This window comes from Aotus nancymaae, unplaced genomic scaffold, assembly GCF_030222135.1.
Source record: "Aotus nancymaae isolate 86718 unplaced genomic scaffold, 86718_ANA_hifiasm-v0.15.2.pri h1tg000030l, whole genome shotgun sequence".
NCBI classification, from domain to species: domain Eukaryota; kingdom Metazoa; phylum Chordata; class Mammalia; order Primates; family Aotidae; genus Aotus; species Aotus nancymaae.
In genome coordinates, this window is record NW_026988443.1 from 37,507,188 (window position 1) to 37,526,541 (window position 19,354).

Consider the following 19,354-nt stretch of genomic DNA (forward strand, 5'->3'; position numbering starts at 1 on the left):
TGCAATTCAGTGATTGATAGAATAACCAAATCTCTACCCTCAAAGTTCCTTGGTCACTTTAAAAACTGTATTGCTAAAAAGAGAAAAGAAAAGTCATTCTTTTCTGCCTGATAACTCCCCAGCAATGTGAAGCAGTATTCCTAGTGATAGTATCTGAAAATCAACATAATCCAAAGGTCCTCACTTTGTAATGTTTGCAGTAAGATTCCAGCATCTTAGCATTTAAGTGTTTTCAGATTACATCCATTTAAACATCTGTGATTCATTATCGTAAATATCACAGTTGTGGGGACCATATGCTTCAGCTTGCATATTATATATATAAAGAAACTTTATATATATATATAAAGAAAAAGCATGAGCAATAAATCTCAGGAACCTTAGACTTGCCATGGGTATGTGCAAAAAGAACATTTTCAAACACATGGGGCTGTCTATAATCACAGTAATATATTTGAGATCCCATGTAAGAATTCTTCAATTGAAAAAGTTGCCACTTTTGATGGAAAGCTATGATTTACATTTGGCTTGTGCACTTCCCATGATAATTCAAGTAGGGTGGAAAGCAGCACAAAAACCTTCTGCTGTGCTGGCTTTTACTCCTTAAGGAAACATGTGAGGGCTATTGTTGTTGAGTAGAGAAATCAGAGAAAAATGGGATACCTTTAACAAGTGACAAGACACTCTTGGCAGGCATCCTTCTCCATCCGCATGAGACTGGAGCTAGAGATGCTGCCATATGGCATAAGCGACGCAATAAAAATCACTTGGCCCCTGAAGGATGAATAGGCATGACCTACAAGGCTGATTATTTCCTTGCTTACACCAGAAAACCCACATATGCATACAAGAATTAATTGTGCTTCATGTATTATAAGCCCAATCATTGTATTTTAATTTCCGGATAAAGTCTTGTCAACTAGACAGAACCGATTTGTAATCACAGCTGATGAGTATCTCACACACTGCAGTTAGGGAGGAGGTGAATGAATTAATTGGTTACAACCAAAAAGAGTCTGCTAATATTTTTCAATTGCCAATTTTGTTCTAGGGCTAGTGCCAAGACTAGCCAGAGATATGGAGATGGAACTGCAGGAAGCTCTTGCTGTCAAGGATCTTCCAGATTACCAAAGGGCAGGTTAGATCAGGAAAAAATTTTAAAGGTGTACAAGCTGGCCTTCTGCAGTCTATTGCAGTTTGACGGCATCCCTGCTGGTTATTATCAAGCCACCAACCTTGTCAAAGCCTTGGGCATTCCCAGGAGACCTATTGTTGCCTTGGATGATATTCTTGAGCCCCCAAACACTACCCGGCTTCTGGAAGCATTTCTGAATCCTGTTTTGGAATCCAGGTAGCACAAGGCCATCTCTGCTTAGAAGCATTCTAGATATCCACAAGGAATGAAGAATGGGCTGTTTAAAATGCCTCTTGAGGGGCTGGGCGCGGTGGCTCACGCCTGTAATCCCAGCACTTTGGGAGGCCGAGACGGGTGGATCATGAGGTCAAGAGATTGAGACCATCCTGGTCAACATGGTGAAACCCCATCTCTACTAAAAATACAGAAAATTATCTGGGCATGGTGGCACGTGCCTGTAATCCCAGCTACTCAGGAGGCTGAGGCAGGAGAATTGCCTGAACCCAGGAGGTGGAGGTTGCGGTGAGCCGAGATCGCGCCATTGCATTCCAGCCTGGGTAACAAGAGCGAAACTCCATCTAAAAAAAAAAAAAAGCCTCTCGATTTTTTTTTGTACAAAAGATGCTCATCCACATACTGTCTACACATCATTTATGACATTTATGAAAACCAAATTTGACATTCTGAAGTCCATGGATGAAACTTCTGTGCTGTTCTTTTCTCCTCCATGGTGTTTTGTTTGATGACAACTTGGGATGTGTGATGGCTTCATAGTAGAATAGCAGGTGTTGATCCGCAGGAACTTCAAATCTCAAGAGTTTTTTGATGAAAGTTATAGACAGATCAATGATAGAAAATTTCAAACTTATTTTCCCCAGCCATTAATGAAAGCATACAATACTAGTAACAGCTCTTGACTATAGTTAGGGGTTCTTCACTATCTTTTGTGGGTGCATAAGGATTTGTCTGGACCCCATTCATTCATTTTCCTTGACCCCCTTCAGAGCTTGAGTGATTCCTAAGCTTTGACCCCCAGGGTCTTCTGGCTGCTGCTCTCTGGATTTCTGCTGGTGGATTTAATCACTGACTTCAAGATTCTGCTCAATTGCATTTTGATACCTCTCTTAGCTCTAGACACAGACTGTTTGACTCCCCGTTAAGTCCCAGGCTGCTAGGCTGCAGAATAACTTCTAACATTTATTTTGGATCCCATCATTTGAAGGGATTCTCTCCTTTTCCCAAGGACCTGGTGGACTCTAGATTAGATGTAAAAAGCAATCCAGCTTTACTGCTTACAGATGTGTGATCTTAAGAAATTTTCTTAATCTCTCTGAGCTTCAGATTTTCTCCCCTGCCTTCATGATACTGTTGGAAAATGGAAAGAAATAATGTTTATCAAGTATTTAGTCTACTTACTGACATATAGAAAATTGTTCATAAATGGTGGGTGTTATATGGTAGCTCTCAAGCATGAAATACTATTAGGGTTTTGTACTATTAGCACTATTAGGGTTTTGTAGAGTGACTTGAATATCTAGAGAAATAATTCGTGTAATCCCCAAGGCATGTTCATATGCGCCAAGACCCTTTGATGCCACAGCCATTTATGCCACTTGGGTAAGTGCAGAACTAGCATAAATGATGTCCTGCCAGCATCCTCAGCTAGGTCATAAACCAAAGCTTGATGTTTTACAAAGGTTTGATATGCAGTAGTCAATTTATCCAGTTCTGCGGGTCAAGTAGGTTGGAAAACAAGCCCAGCAAAAAATAGTTTGGTAAATTTTGTGAGAAAAAAAAACTCGTCTTTTTCACTCAGTAATTTTTGTTTTTTAAAAATACAGTAATTAGAAAATATAGGATGGGGCATTGAAAGCCTGGCCTTTGGAGTGCGGTGAACCTGAGCTCGAACTTCAGTTCTATACGTAAACCTTTGCACTATGTCAGCCTCTCCCAGCTCATCTCTTTTCCCCTTCTGTAAAATGGTTGAAATATTGGATTATGAGGATTGGAGTGATATGGAACACTGACCCTTCAACGTGACAGCCCTGCTAATGATTATGGGGTCTAATCTTCCAGACTCTAAGTATCATGAGATAGATGCTGTGCCACATTCATCTTTCATTGATGTTTATTCCTTACTGCCTACTGTCTTGGACATTGTAAGTCAGCAAATCATGTTTTTAATGGGTTAATGGATGAATATATTGAGCTTTAGAATAACAGAGTTTCCCAGTTATGGAAAGACATCATTCAGTGCTGGAATTTCTTCCACAATATTCCTGATGAAGTCAGACAGCTTCCACTTGAAAGTATCCAGTGACAAGCACATTATTTCACCCAGGAGGAACTAGACCTTCCAAATGGTAACCTGAATTCCTTAAGTTTCTCCAATATAATCATGCCATAGTTTAACCACAGGTATATGCTCTGAGAAATGCACCATTGGGTAATTCAATCATTGTTTGAACATCACAGACTATGCTTACGCAAATCTAGAGAGGATAGCCTATTACACACCTTGGTTATCTGTTATAACCTACTCCTCCTGGTTTTTCTATTTTTAAATGTTTTCTTACTTTCTGTTTACTTGTTGAACTTCTTTGTTAAAAGCTAAGACACAAACACACACATTTGCCTAGGCCTACACAGGGTCAGGATCATACATAACTGTCTTCCTCCTCCACATCTTGTCCCCTTGAAAGGTCTTTAGGGGTAATAACATGCATGGAGCTGTCATCTCTTATGATATCAAGGTCTTCTTCTGGATACCTCCTGAAGGACCTGCCTAAGGCTATTTTACAATTAACCCTTCCTTCCTTCCTTCTCTTTCTTTCTTTCTTTCTTTCTTTCTTTTTTTTTTTTTTGAGACAGGGTCTCACTCTGTCACCCAGGCTGGAGTGCAGTGGCACAAACTCAGCTCACTACACCCTCTACGTCCTGAGCTCCAGTGATCCTCCTGCCTCAGCCTCCCAATTAGCTGGGACCACAGGTGCCCACCACTCCACCAAACTAATTTTTATATGTTTTGTAGAGATGGGGTCTCGCTATGTTGTCCAGTCTGGTCTTGAACTCCTGGCCTCAAGTAATCTGCCTACCTGGCCTCTCAAAGTACTAGGATTACAGGCAGGAGCCACCACACCCAGCCAGTAAGCCTTTTCTTAACAGGTAGAAGGAGAAGTATATTCTAAAAAAATAATAAAATAAAAAGAATAGTACAGTAAATATATAAACCAGTAGCATAGTTGTTTATTATCATTATCAAATATTATGTATGGTGCATAACTGTGTGTGCTTGACTTTTGTGAGTGGCAGTGCAGTATATTTGTTTACACCAGCATCACTACAAACACATGAGTAATGCATTGCACGCTGACATTATGACAGCTATGTCACTAGGCAATAGGATTTTGTCAGCTCCATTATAATTTTATGGAGTTGCTTTTATATATGTGTTCCTCTGTTGACCAAAATATCACTATGTGGCATATGGCCATATTTGGACAAATCTGAGATCATGCAAATATTAATAGTTGCATTGTTCTGGCTTGTAGCCCCACACCTGCATAGCTGTAGGACCTGAACGTACTCTCCTTCCTGGCCTTTTATTCTGGTTATTTTTGAAAGACCTCAAGGAATCTCTCACATGAATTCACAAATTCTTCCATGTCCAATCCTTCTGGCCTCTTTAATGATTAACATTCCTGGGAAACTCTTGGAGGAAGTGCCTCCCCACTGCCCTCTGTGGGAAAAGTCTATCTCCAGGATACCCAAACCCATACTCTGATCAAGGTGCCAGCAGACCCTGTCACTGTTCTAGTCCTCTCTCTACCAGAACAAAGCCAAGCTGTACTCTACTCAAAAATGGGGCCACACTGCTGCTGAGTATAACAGTTTGCTATCACAAAACAAAATAACAGTGCTTGAAAATACCTAAGGTGTCTGTGGTTTGTGAATCTTTGAGTTGTGCATGTAGCTTTCTTTTTCTCTGAACTATGGATCTATAGGGCTGGACTATAGATTGGACGATAGATTTTCCTCTCCTATAGAGAGGAAACCAATATTGGTTTCCTCTCTTTCTTTCTTCTGGTTATGCCTGTCTCTCTAGGTGCTCATGCAGAAGTCGTCTTCCTCATAGGCCCCCTTCCTCCCCAGGTATATCTGCTCATGCAATAGAGAGGTAACTGGGAAGTCATAAGATTGTCAAGGCCTCAAAAACAATCAGGCTCTGATTCCCAATTTAGGCTTAGCCAGGACACTTTGCCACACGTCTCTAGACAATTCCAACTGCAAGGCCAAGCACTCTTAAAATTACAGTGGAGTAAAGCTGTCAGAAGTAAAGCTGTCCCATTAATTTACCTTAGAGATGTACATTAAGAGAGGACATATGCACATAATTGCTATACACATTAAAAATGAAGGGCCTTGTCAGAGACATGTGCCAGTCTTGAAAATACCAAGAAGGGATCTCTGTAAATCTGAGACTTGGTGATTCTCAAACTTGCTGAATCCTTGATTTTTGTTTTGCTGAATGGGTGACTTTCAAATCAACTTACTTAAATCTTCACTTGAGTTTGTGCCATCATTCTTAGTTTTGTTCGGGGAGTTTCAAATGTGCTTAGCTGCCAAGTTGCAGTTCTGCTATTTATTCATTCAACAAACAGGGTTGACTGTGTACTGTGTCAGGCACTATGCTATATATAAAGTAATTCCAATTTGAAATACAAATTCCTAGTGATTATAACCACCATAGGATAGATGATGCACAGCCTTCTATCAGGAAAACCTGCCATGTTTTAAGGAATCCGTGGCAAGAGGAAAACATAAGACTGACAAAAAAGAAAGAAAGAAAGAAAGAAAATAGATTCAAAGCTAACAGTTCAATTTTTAGTGGTAGGAAGAGAAAATCCCTTGAAAACAGATGTGGGCTCTGTCTTTTTCCAAGAGGAAGCCCTTAAGGGTTACCTGAAAAAAAATAGGCTTCTGCTGAAGATGGCTTGACTGTATCATTCATTATAATATCTCCCATTGACATGATAGAATTGAAACTCTATTTTATCAAAGTTGGAACTGATGCATGGAATGGGATTAAGACTGTTTTATGTTTGTTCTGCACTCATCAAGTTCTATAAAGCATTCAGAGGTGAAATTTCCACCTGGTTTAATCAGTCTTGCTTAAGAACACTCCCAGAATCTTATAGAAGCTCTGCAATGTCAGTGTTGACTCTAGGCCAGACATGGAACACAGAAGCCCAATGCATGTGTTCAGGAACTAGAAGAGTAGAAAGAATCAAGGCTGTCTGCTATGCTTATTGATTCACTCATGGATCCGACCCAAAGTGGGCGGAACTGCACATATGTTAATGAAGGCTTGATTGACTAGAATGCTGGAGAAATGAGAGTGTTCAGGAAAATCAAAGGAAATGCTTTCTGTTTCTCTTGTTTGGGCCAATCCAAAGAGACGCTGGACTAAGCCCTGCGAATGCTTTAAAAGGAAGCTGGTGCCTCTGGATGCCAGTGGAATACTGAGGGATGTGAAAATCAATTAAGTGATGGTCTGTATCCTGGAAAGAGTCTGTCCGTTGCTTCTGAATTAAATGTTACTTTAGTTGTCAGAAAGACACTACTTGCCATGCTCCAGCAAAGACTTTGCAGAATAACCAATATGCAGGCCCTTCATGCTGAAGAAGGACTGAATTATGTTTTTCCAAGTAGGAAAGGAATACCAGGATAGCTGGGTCCCTCCAGTCTCAGGCAGAACAGACAATCTACATTCTGCTGCACTGGGGCAGTGCCTAGTCTCTGTGATGTGCTTGAGACAGCTAGCAAAGGTACTTATGAGAGCTGGTAAAAATTTTGGACAAGTTACAAGCCAACTAAAGGTATATTGGTACTTTGAAATAAACAATGTGTAGAGTTTTTAAACCATAGAAATTGGCAAATGCTACAAATCAAGACTTTTTCTATGACTAGCACATCACTGAAACAAAGTCCTTCTCTTCTGTGTGTGCGTATAAAGATCCTGGAAGTGGATCCATGTATATCTGTCTGTGGGAAGGCTACAACTTCTGGGATGACTGACTCGGAGCCTGCAATTCTGATTCATACGCATCCTTGCACACGTGTACAAGTGGAATCTGACCATCAATGAAAAGGCCTCACAAGTTATGTGCAGACCCGTTTGCAAAGTCTCTATAAATATATGTGAACTGTAGGACAATTTACCCATATAAGATGTGAGTGTATAAATTATAGATTGGCCCAAGCACACTTACGAGAAGAGCACAAAATCCAAATAGTAGTTCATACCCAGCTCTGTGAGCAGGACTGTTCTATATCTGGCAGATAAGTTTAAATCCATCGGCATTTCATTTCTTCCTGGGATCATAACACAGCTTAATTTGCTTCCTTATCCATTTTTAGATGGTAAGAAATGTATGCTTTTTGGATTTTCATCCCCAAGAACTACCTTCAAAAGAAAGAAAAGGAAACATAAAATCAAGGTCGGGAAGATTAAGCCCCTTAATTCACATGTCAGACTTCCCATTTCCATTGTGGTTTTGTCTCTGAGCTAAAGTTTGTCTTTTTGTGACATTTGCATTAAGCCCAGGGGACGTGTTGAGTGGAAACACTGCTGAAAGCATAATTGAAACTCTGAGTGGTGCCTTTTGTCTAATTTGCATTTTCCCCCAGGTGGGGCGTTTTCACTTCCCCCTCTCTTCTCCCAGGGTGTTCGAAGATTATCTCAAAGAATGATATGTTGCAATTGATTCCAATAAATCCCCATGTACAGTATATTATATGCATATATTTTTTTCTTTCAAGAAGTTATTTCAAATCTGTGATAAACTCTGTAGGAAAGTCATTCATAGGTTCAGAAGAGTACAGATAGTTCATTCCCCCCTTCAGATAGAGGTTTTTGGTATTTGTTCACAAGTTTAATTGTTTAGTCAAATATTTCCTTTCACTTATCCACATAGCGTCATTCTGAGCCACACAGGAAGTTGTCTCTATAGAAACAAGCATTTTTTTAAATAGACATAAACTATTCAGTTTTATCCTTAAATATGTCTTTGAACTCTGTGCTCAAGACACATACGGTCTCGATATCTACTTAAAAGTTTGAGAATCACTGACACTTTGGTGGCATCAACAAAGTCAGTAACATGAAACAGCGATGCAGGGTTGATGGCATCAGATGCACCTTTAACAGGGAATTTAAGGTATGATTATAATTGGTGGGAAAGTAGTCTTCTTCCACGAGAAAGAAGAAAAAATAAAAGAGAATGTTGTGGTTGGTTTCTGTTTTGAGTCAGCGCTTTCCGATTTATCAGAGCTGTCCTTTAGATATTGCCAAAGCCATGGCAACAGGAGCAATTCAGACTTTTCCCTTTCTAGGATTTCTGTTTTTATCAAGACTTCATTATTTATATTAAATACATTATTTCTTACCAGATATTTGCATGTCAGAGCCCTTCTGGATTATAAACCTGAGTAGGGTGGATCCAGGCATGAATTTGTCTAACTGAAGGCTGGCTGGAGAGGAATGTAGTCCTGGCCAGCATTTCCAGAGGGTGCAGCAAGCGTCACTGTGAAGGTTTTAGTGGATACAAGGACAAAGTTACTTCTTTTTAATTTGGCTGTTTAGATTTGTTTTAGTATTTATTAGAAAAAATACCTGGCATATTCAACATGTATTACAAAGATTACTTTCAAATAATTTTCTAATCTAAAGGGTCAGTTAGTTAAAAAAACTTAAGTAAATAATCAGTTTGGTATGAGGCAGCAATGAAACTGTGAGTCTGGAAGCTAAATGACTAAAGGAAAGAACACATTCCCCTAGGCAGACTGGCATAGCACTCAGGAGCGTAGGTTTTAGAACCAGAAACCACACTCCTGAGTTTGGATTTGACCTTGGTTCACATAATAGCTTCATTGCCTTGGATAACACATGCAACCTCACTAAGTCTCAGTTTTCAGAGGGCAACGAAAGTCCTACCTCAAAGCGATGATGTGAAGAAGACGACATGAGGATTTATTGCAATCATGAATGTAAAGCTCACAGCATAGTGCCATTACTTTAGGAAAACTCATGCCTTTGTTTTGTATGAAGTTCTCTTCACTAACAATCCATTTGGAGAATATCGAACAAACCTTTGTTGATTCTATTATGGGCAGAGCACTGTAATTTCACTCCTTTAATATCATTTTTCCTTCACAACTGTTCACGTGAAGTAGATAGAGCTTCACCAAAACAAGTGAAAGGATTCAGTGATGGGCAAGTTTGAATCAGAATCATTAACCCCGCCCCTTTAACCCTAGCAGTGATGCCTATAGTAACCATTTCCATAGCAACAGCTTGAGGCTGGCAAGGTACCTGACTAGGAGGAATGACAGGACAAGGTAGAAAAACCAGCAGGAAGAAGGAAGCTGTGTAGGAAAAGGAAAGGGTAGCTTCCTTAGTGCCCAGAATTATGGTAATAATGGTGATCATTCTCAGTCATGGAACACCAAGCTCTGTCCTAAGTGCTTTCTGCATGTAGGCTTGCAATATCTTGTTTATACATACCGTAAGGATTATAGTACCTTTCAGGAAGATGTCCACTTTACGGATGATAAAGACATTGAAGAGTAAAGAATATGGATGGTGTATTAGTCTGTTCTCATGCTACTAATAAAGACATACCTGAGACAGGGTAATTTATTAAGAAAAGATGTAATTGACTCACAGTTCAGCGTGGCTGGGGAGGCCTCAGAAAGTTTATGATCACGGCAGAAGGGGAAGCAAACATGTCCTTCTTCACAAGGCGGCAGCAAGGTGAAGTGCAGAGTAGTGAAGGGGGAGAACGCCCTTTATAAAACCAGCAGATCGTGTGAGAACTCAGTATCACAAGAACAACATGGAGGTGACCACCTCTTGATTAAATTACCTCCCACCAGCTTCCTTCCATGACACATGGGGTTTATGGGAACTACAATTCAAGATGAGATTTGTGTGGGGACACAGCCAAACCATATCAGGTGATTTGCCCAGAGTCACGGGGCTCCTACACATAAGCCAGGATAGAAAAGGGCTTAAAAACCTACCCTTAAAACTACCCTTTCTTGGAGAACAGAAATAATAGTTGCTGTTATGCCAGGTCCCCAACCTCTACTCTTTTCCAGGAATGGCTTGGAAATGTAGAGAGCTTGACAAACATTATGTAAGTTCCTGGTTCCTGAATTTGTGTGCATTAGGTTCATCAGGGGGAGCTTTTCAGAGATACTCGTGCGTGCAGTACCCAACTCAGCACAATTGTATCATAATTTGGGGAGAGAGTGGGGGCAGGTATTGCTATTCTTTTTAATGCTCCTTTGGCGATTTCATAGATGGCCAGCCTTGAGAAAGAACCATGGCCTAAAGCACCTGTTCCCGAGTTGGTAAGTGGTATCAAAAATATACAAAGACACAATTATGCAACCATTAGGTATTTGATTTAGAAGGTCAGGAAGGGTGCTTGAAAGTATTGAGTGCCTATGATGTGCCAGGTCATGAAATTGCATTTGTTCTCTCAGTGTGACCTCACTTGGTACCTGTGATGACCCCAAAGGGATTTGTGAGAATCCCAAGTGGGGCAGACTGGGGCAACTGTCCTTTCTCCTCTTGCCCATCTATTCCTAGGAAGTAGATGTGCCCAGAGCTTGGGCTATAGAGACAGACTGAACAGATGAGGGGCAAGTTCTTGCTCTATGTCTTTCTGGATATGGGACTACGAGCCAGTTAGTCAGTCTCTCTGAGACTCAGTCTCTTCTCCTCTAAAATGTAATATGATAGTTATATAGACTGTGCATTCTCATTGGGGCTATATTTCTCCCAAGAGGGTGAAAAAAGTTCAAGGAGGGGACAAAAATTGTACTTACAAATGTAATATACAGATATACATGCAGTACCTAAATAGATCTGAGCATATCTGTGATACTAAAATTTTATAGGAATAGTGGCAATTAGAAAAAAATTCTTAAAAGAGTCCTCAGGGGAGTAGATAATGAAAAAAACAAAAATTGACCAACTCTGCTGTAGAATTGCTATGAGGCTAAAAGGAGGTACAGCTTGTACAGTCCTTTGCAAAGAGCCTAGCACTCAGGGACCATTCAATAACTGCTAGATGCCATGATTGTTTGTCCAAGCATCACTTCATTCAAAATGTACACACTGATTCCAACCATTCTTCAGGGCTATGCAAGTTTTACTGGCATTACAGGGACAGATAAGGCACCACCTCTGACTTCACCAATGAGCTAGGTCAAAGCTAAGCACGACAGCTGAGCACCATTATAAATGGATACACGCGGGATCTGGGGGCCAAGGGGAGAGCATAGCTGAGTTCTTCGTTTCTTTCCACTCCCTACTGCTGGGTTCAATGAAGTCAAGAGGTCACTAGGGACCTCTTTTCCCAATTCGCAACCTTGGCGGCAACCTCTCTTCCTCACAGCACAGAAGGGAGACCCCCAATCCTCCACCATCACTAAGGCATCATTTTGCTCTGGAGAGTAATTAAGTGGAATTATTATTGATGGCCTCCCATATGGAAAAACATTCTGTTCATTGCTGGAGATGTAAAGATGAATGAAAGAACAAGACTCAATTTCTGCTCTTGCTTCTGGTGCAAAAAACAAATGCTTAATATGGACACGTTGCTGTAACATGATATAAAAGGTCCTATTTGCAGGAAACTGTGGGAACACAAAGAGAATGTTAGAAGAAGTTGATTCAGTTGAATCTTGAAGAATAAGCAAGAGTTAACAGGGTGAAGAAGCTGAGAAATGCCTTCTGCAGAGAAGGAGCAGTGTACACAAAGGGTGGGATGGGAGCATAGGGAGACGCAAGAGTGGGTGAGGTCTGAGGCATGAAGTGAAAACAAAGGCAGAGGGGAGCCTGATGGATGGCCTAGACATGGAGGACCTTGAGTGCTAAGTATTGTTTTGCAATGAAGATCTGTAGTTATATGAGACTCAGGTGGAGAAAAGCTAGTCTTATGGTTGCAACTGAAGAATCCAAGGCTTCCTTATCTCCATTCTCACTTCCTTGCTTGCTCCCTTGCTGTGTGCGCCAATCTTATTGGCTTATTTCCAGTTCTGTAGATGCCACAGTACCTTTGCATATGTTGTGGTTTTCTCTGCCTGCAGTAGGTCCCCTATTACTTATAAGAGTATTAAATTAATATCTGTCTTCCACATTAGACTTCAAACTAGGGACTGTGCCTGTCTTTGTTCAACGTTATAACCTCGGCATCTAGCATGATGTAGGTTCTCAGTAAACGTTTATGGAAGGAAGAAAGGGTGGAAAGAAGGACCTTAGTTGAGAATCTAGAACCCCACAAACTTTCATGTACCTTTCCCTCTACCCCATTCACTCCCCAGCTGAGACTGTCTACTTGGAAGCTGTTCAAGGGTTAGGGCTAGAACCTCATGCTGGCAGTTGAAACAGTAATTTCCTGTCAGGCCTTGTCATTTGAGTAATTTGCTTCCAGTGGATGAATACTAATTGGCAATGACAGTGAAAGCAACCTTGGTGTTACTTCTTCATAGTTCACTTCCAAAAACTGAAACTCAGCATGTTCAATTAATCTTGGCTACCAACATGGCTAGAGAAAGTGAGCAAGTGTCTGAGAACTGCAGGCTCCCGAGAGTCCACTTGTGTGTCCATGCAGTGATGGCCCTAAAGCTGACTTAGCCATGGAAAGCCTTAGAACCATTGCAGAGTGACCAAGTGGCACCATGCAGTGCTCTTCAGAACTGAGCAGGAACATGAAAACAGAACTGAGAAGGGCACTCACAACACTCTACAGTAGTCCCTGCTTGTCCTCAGGGGATGAATTCCAAGACCCACAGTGGACACCTCAATCCGTGGATATTACCCAAGCCTATATATGCTTATTTGCCCTGTACATATAGAGCTATGTTAAATTTTAATGTACAAATTAGGAACTGTAAAATATGAACAATGATAACTAATGATAAAATTGAGCAATGATAACAATACTCAAAACGGCACACAATTTGAAACTTATGAATTGTTTATTTCTGGAATTTCCCATTTAATATTCTCAGACCTGTGTTGACCATGGGTATCTGAAATTGCACAAAGCAAAGCCATGCATATGGGGGAACTACCGTATTCGGGTTTTGATAGGATTTCGGAAGGGTTGTATTCTCCATGAGGTATTGTCTTTATTGAAAGCATGCAGTGGTGACAGGCAAATGATCCGGGGTTCAAATCCTGACTCGTCATTTACAACGTCTGTGTATCGGGCACGAACTTTGCCCCCATGAGCCTCGGTTTCCTTATTGAGAAACTGTGGGGGAAGAGGATCAAAATAGAACTTCATTCATTGTCATTGTAAAGATTAATTAGAATGATGTGTGCAGAATGTATAACACCGATTCTTGAATGTGAAAAGTGCTCAATCTGCATTATCCACTATTACTGTGACTTAATATGATTATTATCACCATAAGTATCATCATCCCAGAGTAGAAATATAAGCTTAGATTTTCAGATATTTATTTGGCATTTACAGTGTGCTAGGACCTATGTAGATGAGCTTAGATGAGCTTATATTTACATGGCTTTAACAGTGTGCTAGGTAGAACCTATGTAGATATTGTTACCAAAAGATGTATACGAGAAAGTTCCTAGCAACAGTATTTGGATCGCCAAACAGGAAATAATCCAGATGCCCATTGACAATAGAATAGATCAATAGACTCAGTACAGTCACAGAATGGAATACTGTATGATGATTAAGGTACATATAGTAGCCTGGATACTATCTAGTGATCAGTGATTAGAATAAGCTACCGTGACTCACAGCCACATGATGAATCTCACAGAATGTAGTGTTGAATGAAGAAGCCAAAGAGGAAACAGGGCATACTGTATGATCCCATTAGATGCAGTGCAAATGCAGGTAAAACCAATCTATGGTATTAGAAGCTAGAATAGTGTAGCCTCTGGGGAAGAGGGTAGGAATTTTACTCAGGAAAGGAGGGAACTGGTAATATGTCATGTTATGGTCTGGGTGCTGGGCAGTTGGGTGTGCTTACTTTGTAAAAATGCATTGAGTTGTACATTCTGATGTATGCACTTTTCTGTGTCTACATTATGCTTTGATTAAAGGTTTACTAAACAAACGAGCCTGTTCAGCAGAAAGCATACAGTACAATTTTATGCTTGCCCACAAGGGGCCTCAAAGTCTACAGCAGAAGGCAGATAGGCAAATGTGGGCACAGACAATGAGTTATGACACCCACAGTAATAGAAGTTTGTACCACATGCAGAATCACCATCGAAGGGAGCATGATCAGCCATCACAGCCTCTGCTTGTGTCAATGCCGTGTGTTCCATGTAGTTCATGCAGGGGGCCCATCTTCCCCATTCCTTCCCACACATGGCAAAGCCATTCCACGACAGGAACCTTGTTCACTTCTGTCCACTCTCCACGTCACCAGCGCCACTGCCTTCATTTTGGACAGCCATCTTTGATAAAACACTGGAATGGTTGAAACTGGTTCTCTTGGCCTCTCTTCCTGTCCTTCTTTAAACCACTTGCTATAACCCAGATATGCAAATTACAATCTTTGTATTGGGTCCTCTGGATTCTTACTAAGCACCCTGTGGCCTGGGCGTGGTGACTCACATGTGTAATCCCACCACTCTGAAAAGTCCAGGCAGGTGGATCACCTGAGATGAGGAGTTCGAGACCAGCCTGGCCAACATGGTGAAACCCACTTTCTACTAAAAATACAAAAATAAGCCAGGCATGGTGGTATATGCCTGTAATGCCAGCTACCTAGGAGACTGAGGCAGGAGGATTGCTAGAGCCTGGGAGGTAGAGGCTGCAGTGAGTCAAGATCGCACCACTGCACTCCATCCAGCCTGAGTGATGGAGCAAGACTGTCTCAAAAGAAAAGCACCCTGTGTGATTCTGATGCACCCCAATCCTTGAGTAGCACTGCTGTCCACTGGAAGCAGAGCACACACCCTATCTTGACCCTCTCCACACAACAAATCGTCCAGGGCCACCAGAAAGCACCCTAACTTGCTGGCTTTTCCCAGCTTGTCTCCCAGACATTATCAGCCTCATTTCCACACTTCCCTTCTAGATCCCCAACATCGCTGCCACAGTTTAAGTTTGCCTCTGAGTCAAGCATGTCATTAATTCTCTTTCCCTGAATCCATTTTGTTATTTATCCCTCATCCCTGTGCCTTCAAATAGCCTGTAATGTCTTCCACATTCTTAAGGGCCATCTCATCTCCTGCTCATCTTCAATACCCAGCTTGAATATTGTCTCTCTGCAGCTCTCCTCAATGCCCCTGAGCACCCTGTGGTTCTGCTCAGTCACCGACACATGCTGGGATTAGATCACTTCCCTCAAGTGTGCATTCTCAGAGCTTAGCACCTGCCTGGAATGTGCGAGGTGGTCAAGGGCGTGTCTTGATTGAGTGAAGTCTTCCAGCACAAAGTCACTTGGGTACAAGCGGCTTCCTGTGGGATAAAGGGCAGCGTTTGTGAACTCTGGGGTGGGGAACTATGTGGCAATTCACATCTGACAGATCAGAGATGTCTCAGAGCTAAGCTGCCCAACCTACTCATGCTCCTTCTGTTGTTTTGTCTCCTAGTGACCTTCAGTGACTGTAAGGGAAATGACAAGCTACGCTATGAGGTCTCAAGCCCATACTTCAAGGTGAACAGTGATGGCAGCTTAGTGGCCCTGAGAAACGTAACTGCAGTGGGCAGGACTCTGTTTGTCCACGCACGGACCCCGCATGCAGAAGACATGGCAGAACTCGTGATTGTCGGGGGGAAAGACGTCCAGGGCTCCTTGCAGGTAACACATCTGTTTGAGATAACTTGGGTTCAAGGAGGACATTAGGTTCTGCCTGTCTTATGTGGAAAATGGGTCTTTATTATATTGGCTAAGATTCTTTTTGTCGTTGTTGCAAATGACAGAAACCCAACTCTAAAAATGTTAGGGGGGGCAGTGGGAATTGACTGACTGACTCATGTAGCTAATTTAGGGATAGTTCATGGGTTAATTCATGTAACTATTTTAGGGATAGTTCTGCCTTCAGGCATGGCTATGTGCTGGTGTCCAAATGATGACATCAGCTTTAATCCCAGTGCATCTCGTGGTTCCATTTTCCTTTTATTAGATATACTGAGACGGTCACATCTCTTTCTGCCTCCCAGTGTGGAGGTCTCAGCAATTCCTTTATTTTCCTGGTCTGAAGTCACCTGAGATACCATCTCTTCTAGATGACGCTAACAAAACCTTGAAATTGAATCCCATAGGTTAGATCATGTGCCCACCCGTGAACTAAACCTGGTGTCCATTGGGTTGTGATGTTCTGGTTGGCCATATCTTGGCCACATTTCTTTTCCTGAAGCCAGGGCAGAGTCAGCCCTGTTCACCTAAAAACATATGGACTGAGAATGAAGTAATTGTAGTTACTCTAAGTAAATTAAGGAGCTGTTTTCAGAGGAAGGGAAATGGATGGTGAATAGGCAAGAAACAGTGGCCCACTAGAATTGCATATGGTCTTGCATATAGTGCTATTATACATATATGATGTGTGTGCGTGTGTACATATATATATTACATTCACATATACCACATATATGTATATGGTGCTGTATGTGTATATGGTATATATTTATGTAAATACCACATACATATGTGTATACTATATATGTGTATGTACCATATACAATGTACCATCATATATGTACCATATACATATGTGTGTATGTATATGTATGCATACATATGGTGTATGTGCGTGTATACACATACGTATACATCCACGTTTAATATGTCAGAGATACCTCGAAGCTAAGCTGCCCAACCTACTCATGTTCATTCTGTTGTTTTGTTTTGCTTCCCAGTGACCTTCAGTGACTTCAGTTTATGTATGTGTGTTTATGTATATATGTATATGTAATTGTGTATGGTGCTGTATATGTATATGGTGTGTATATATATGTCTATACGTATGTGTATATACACACGTATGCACCCACATTTAACAGGTCACAGACATGTCAAAGCTAAGCTGCCCAACCTACTCATGCTCCTTCTGTTGTTTTGTTTCCCAATGACCTTCGGTGACTTTGTATATATATGTGTGTGTGTGTGTGTCTGTGTATACAGGCATACACATACTGTATATGGACATATACAGTGTATATATATGTGTGTATATGCATATACACAGTATATCTGTATTGTATGTCTGGTAATTGCATATGGTGCTGTAAATGTATATGGTGTACATGTATGTCTCTATACTGTGTATAGGGGTGTGTGTGTATACATACATACATGGTATATCTGTATTAGATGTATGTGTAATTGCATATGGTGCTCCTCCTTTGCTGAGCAGCAACGCTTGTTCCCTTCCACAAGCACATGCATGCTGATCCTTGCGCTCCCACACATACATTTACACTTTATGAGTGCCACAAACTGTAATTCAGGCTTCCCAATTGTGCCATTCAGAGACTTTTTTCTACCAGTGACTCACTCCTTCACCAGGAGCTCAGAGACTCCACCTTCATGAGAAAAGGAGGGCAAGACACACAGCAGGACTCCAGCCAAACAATGACTTAATGATGGCATGTCCCAGCTTGGCGTGCCTAGCCTTCTCTCCTGTCTGCAAACTTCATCTTCCTCAATTTTTCACAGCCCCTGATTCACATCCCTTTTCTTCACCTGCCATATTAACCATATCCCTGCTTGATCTGCTCATTTTGTTCAGTGGTGGAGTGAGCGTGGGTCACACAGCTGGGAGCAGAGACAGTACGACTGGCAATGTGAGGGTTGCCTTCCTGCCAGTGCTGTCTGTGTGATCTTGAGAGCATCATATAGCTTCTTTATCTGCAGAGTAGAGAGGTTAAACAGCCTGCAGTGGCAAGTAAGTGGCTCATGTGCCATCCTACTGTCACCATTCTCATGGCAGATATTGCTAATAACCTTTGGCTTAGCCCGAGTATCCTTCTCAGTACAATACTTCTGGAACCTACTATCAATTGATCATTTAGTGATGTTTCTGAGGATGGAATCTATTTGCCACTCCTGGACTGGACAAACTTCACAATTCCCCTTCATATCTGTGAAGCTGTGAGTTAAGGGTAGATTGCAGTGTAAAAGGAATGCACAGCATATCAGTGATGTTTCACAGAACACAGGATATCGGTGAATTCATACCAGTGTGGAAATTCATGACACCACAAAGGCAAGCGTTTCTCTTTCTTAGCCATGACTATTTTCACAGCATCTCACTAATCTGCGATATAAATTATGTGGCAGATATCTAAAGCAACAAAGTTTCCAGGATGCACAGCAAAAACAGTGTTGCACAGGAATATGTAAATGGTATGGTAAGGGGGTTTGCCCACACACTTGAATGTATTTAGATAGAAATTGTTCATCATGAATGGTGGCTCATCTTTTTTATCTGGAAAAGACAGTGTCGTAGTGTTTTGCTTGAAAGAGAGCAGAAGGGGTTCTCAGCAGGTTATTGGGACCAACTCCACCTTGAGGGGCTGGAAGAGCTTGGTTCTTTATGAAAACTCAGCCATGTATTGTTGGTCCCTCAAGTTCCTGTGAGATGCCGTCCAGAGACAGAGCTCCTCTGAGCCTTGGCTGTTTCTCACTTGCTGCTGTCTGTACGCATTTTCAACAAAACTTGGCTGTGTTTGTTTGCTTCTTATAAAGCGTGTGGAGGTTGCCGTGTCCTTCAGTTTGCCAGACTTCAGCAGAACAGGGCGTTCATCTCCCACCTCCAGTAATTTTATGAGGTTTGAAAACAGGCTTTGTGAAGGTGTATTAGCTGTGTCCTTAACAAAAAGCACCCAAAAAGGAAAAAAAGTAAAAGAAAATAAAGAGAAAACAAAATAGATGGCAAAAGAACCTTCTGAAGAGAGCACAGACCTCACTGGATGTGTAGTTGGTATTTTTTCAGTCCTACTGTGTGCAGCCAAGCAGGCCAGCTGCTAGCGAGGGAAATCAGTGAGTGCCTGAATCAGCTCAGCCCCTGTTGGGGAGGGAAGGTGAATGTGTGCATGGATGCTTGGGTACCAGGCAGGGAGCTAACAGTGATTGATGATCTGTGCATTTGGAAAGGGGAGAGGTCAAGGGAGCTGGGCTGGTCCTCATAGCACCAGCCATGTGCCAGGT

At 41.6% G+C, this 19,354-nt stretch overlaps 1 protein-coding gene across 2 annotated transcripts in view; it reads left to right on the top strand.

Moving 5' to 3' along the window:
* The window catches only part of CDH13 (cadherin 13), a 1,193,479-nt gene that overhangs the window by 393,554 nt on the left and 780,571 nt on the right, over positions 1-19,354 (top strand). For both annotated transcript variants that reach the window (XM_012466156.2, XM_012466155.2), the window contains exon 3: positions 15,795-16,003. In XM_012466156.2, coding sequence (XP_012321579.1) covers positions 15,795-16,003 — 209 coding nt within the window. The remainder of the gene's footprint in view (positions 1-15,794; positions 16,004-19,354) is intronic.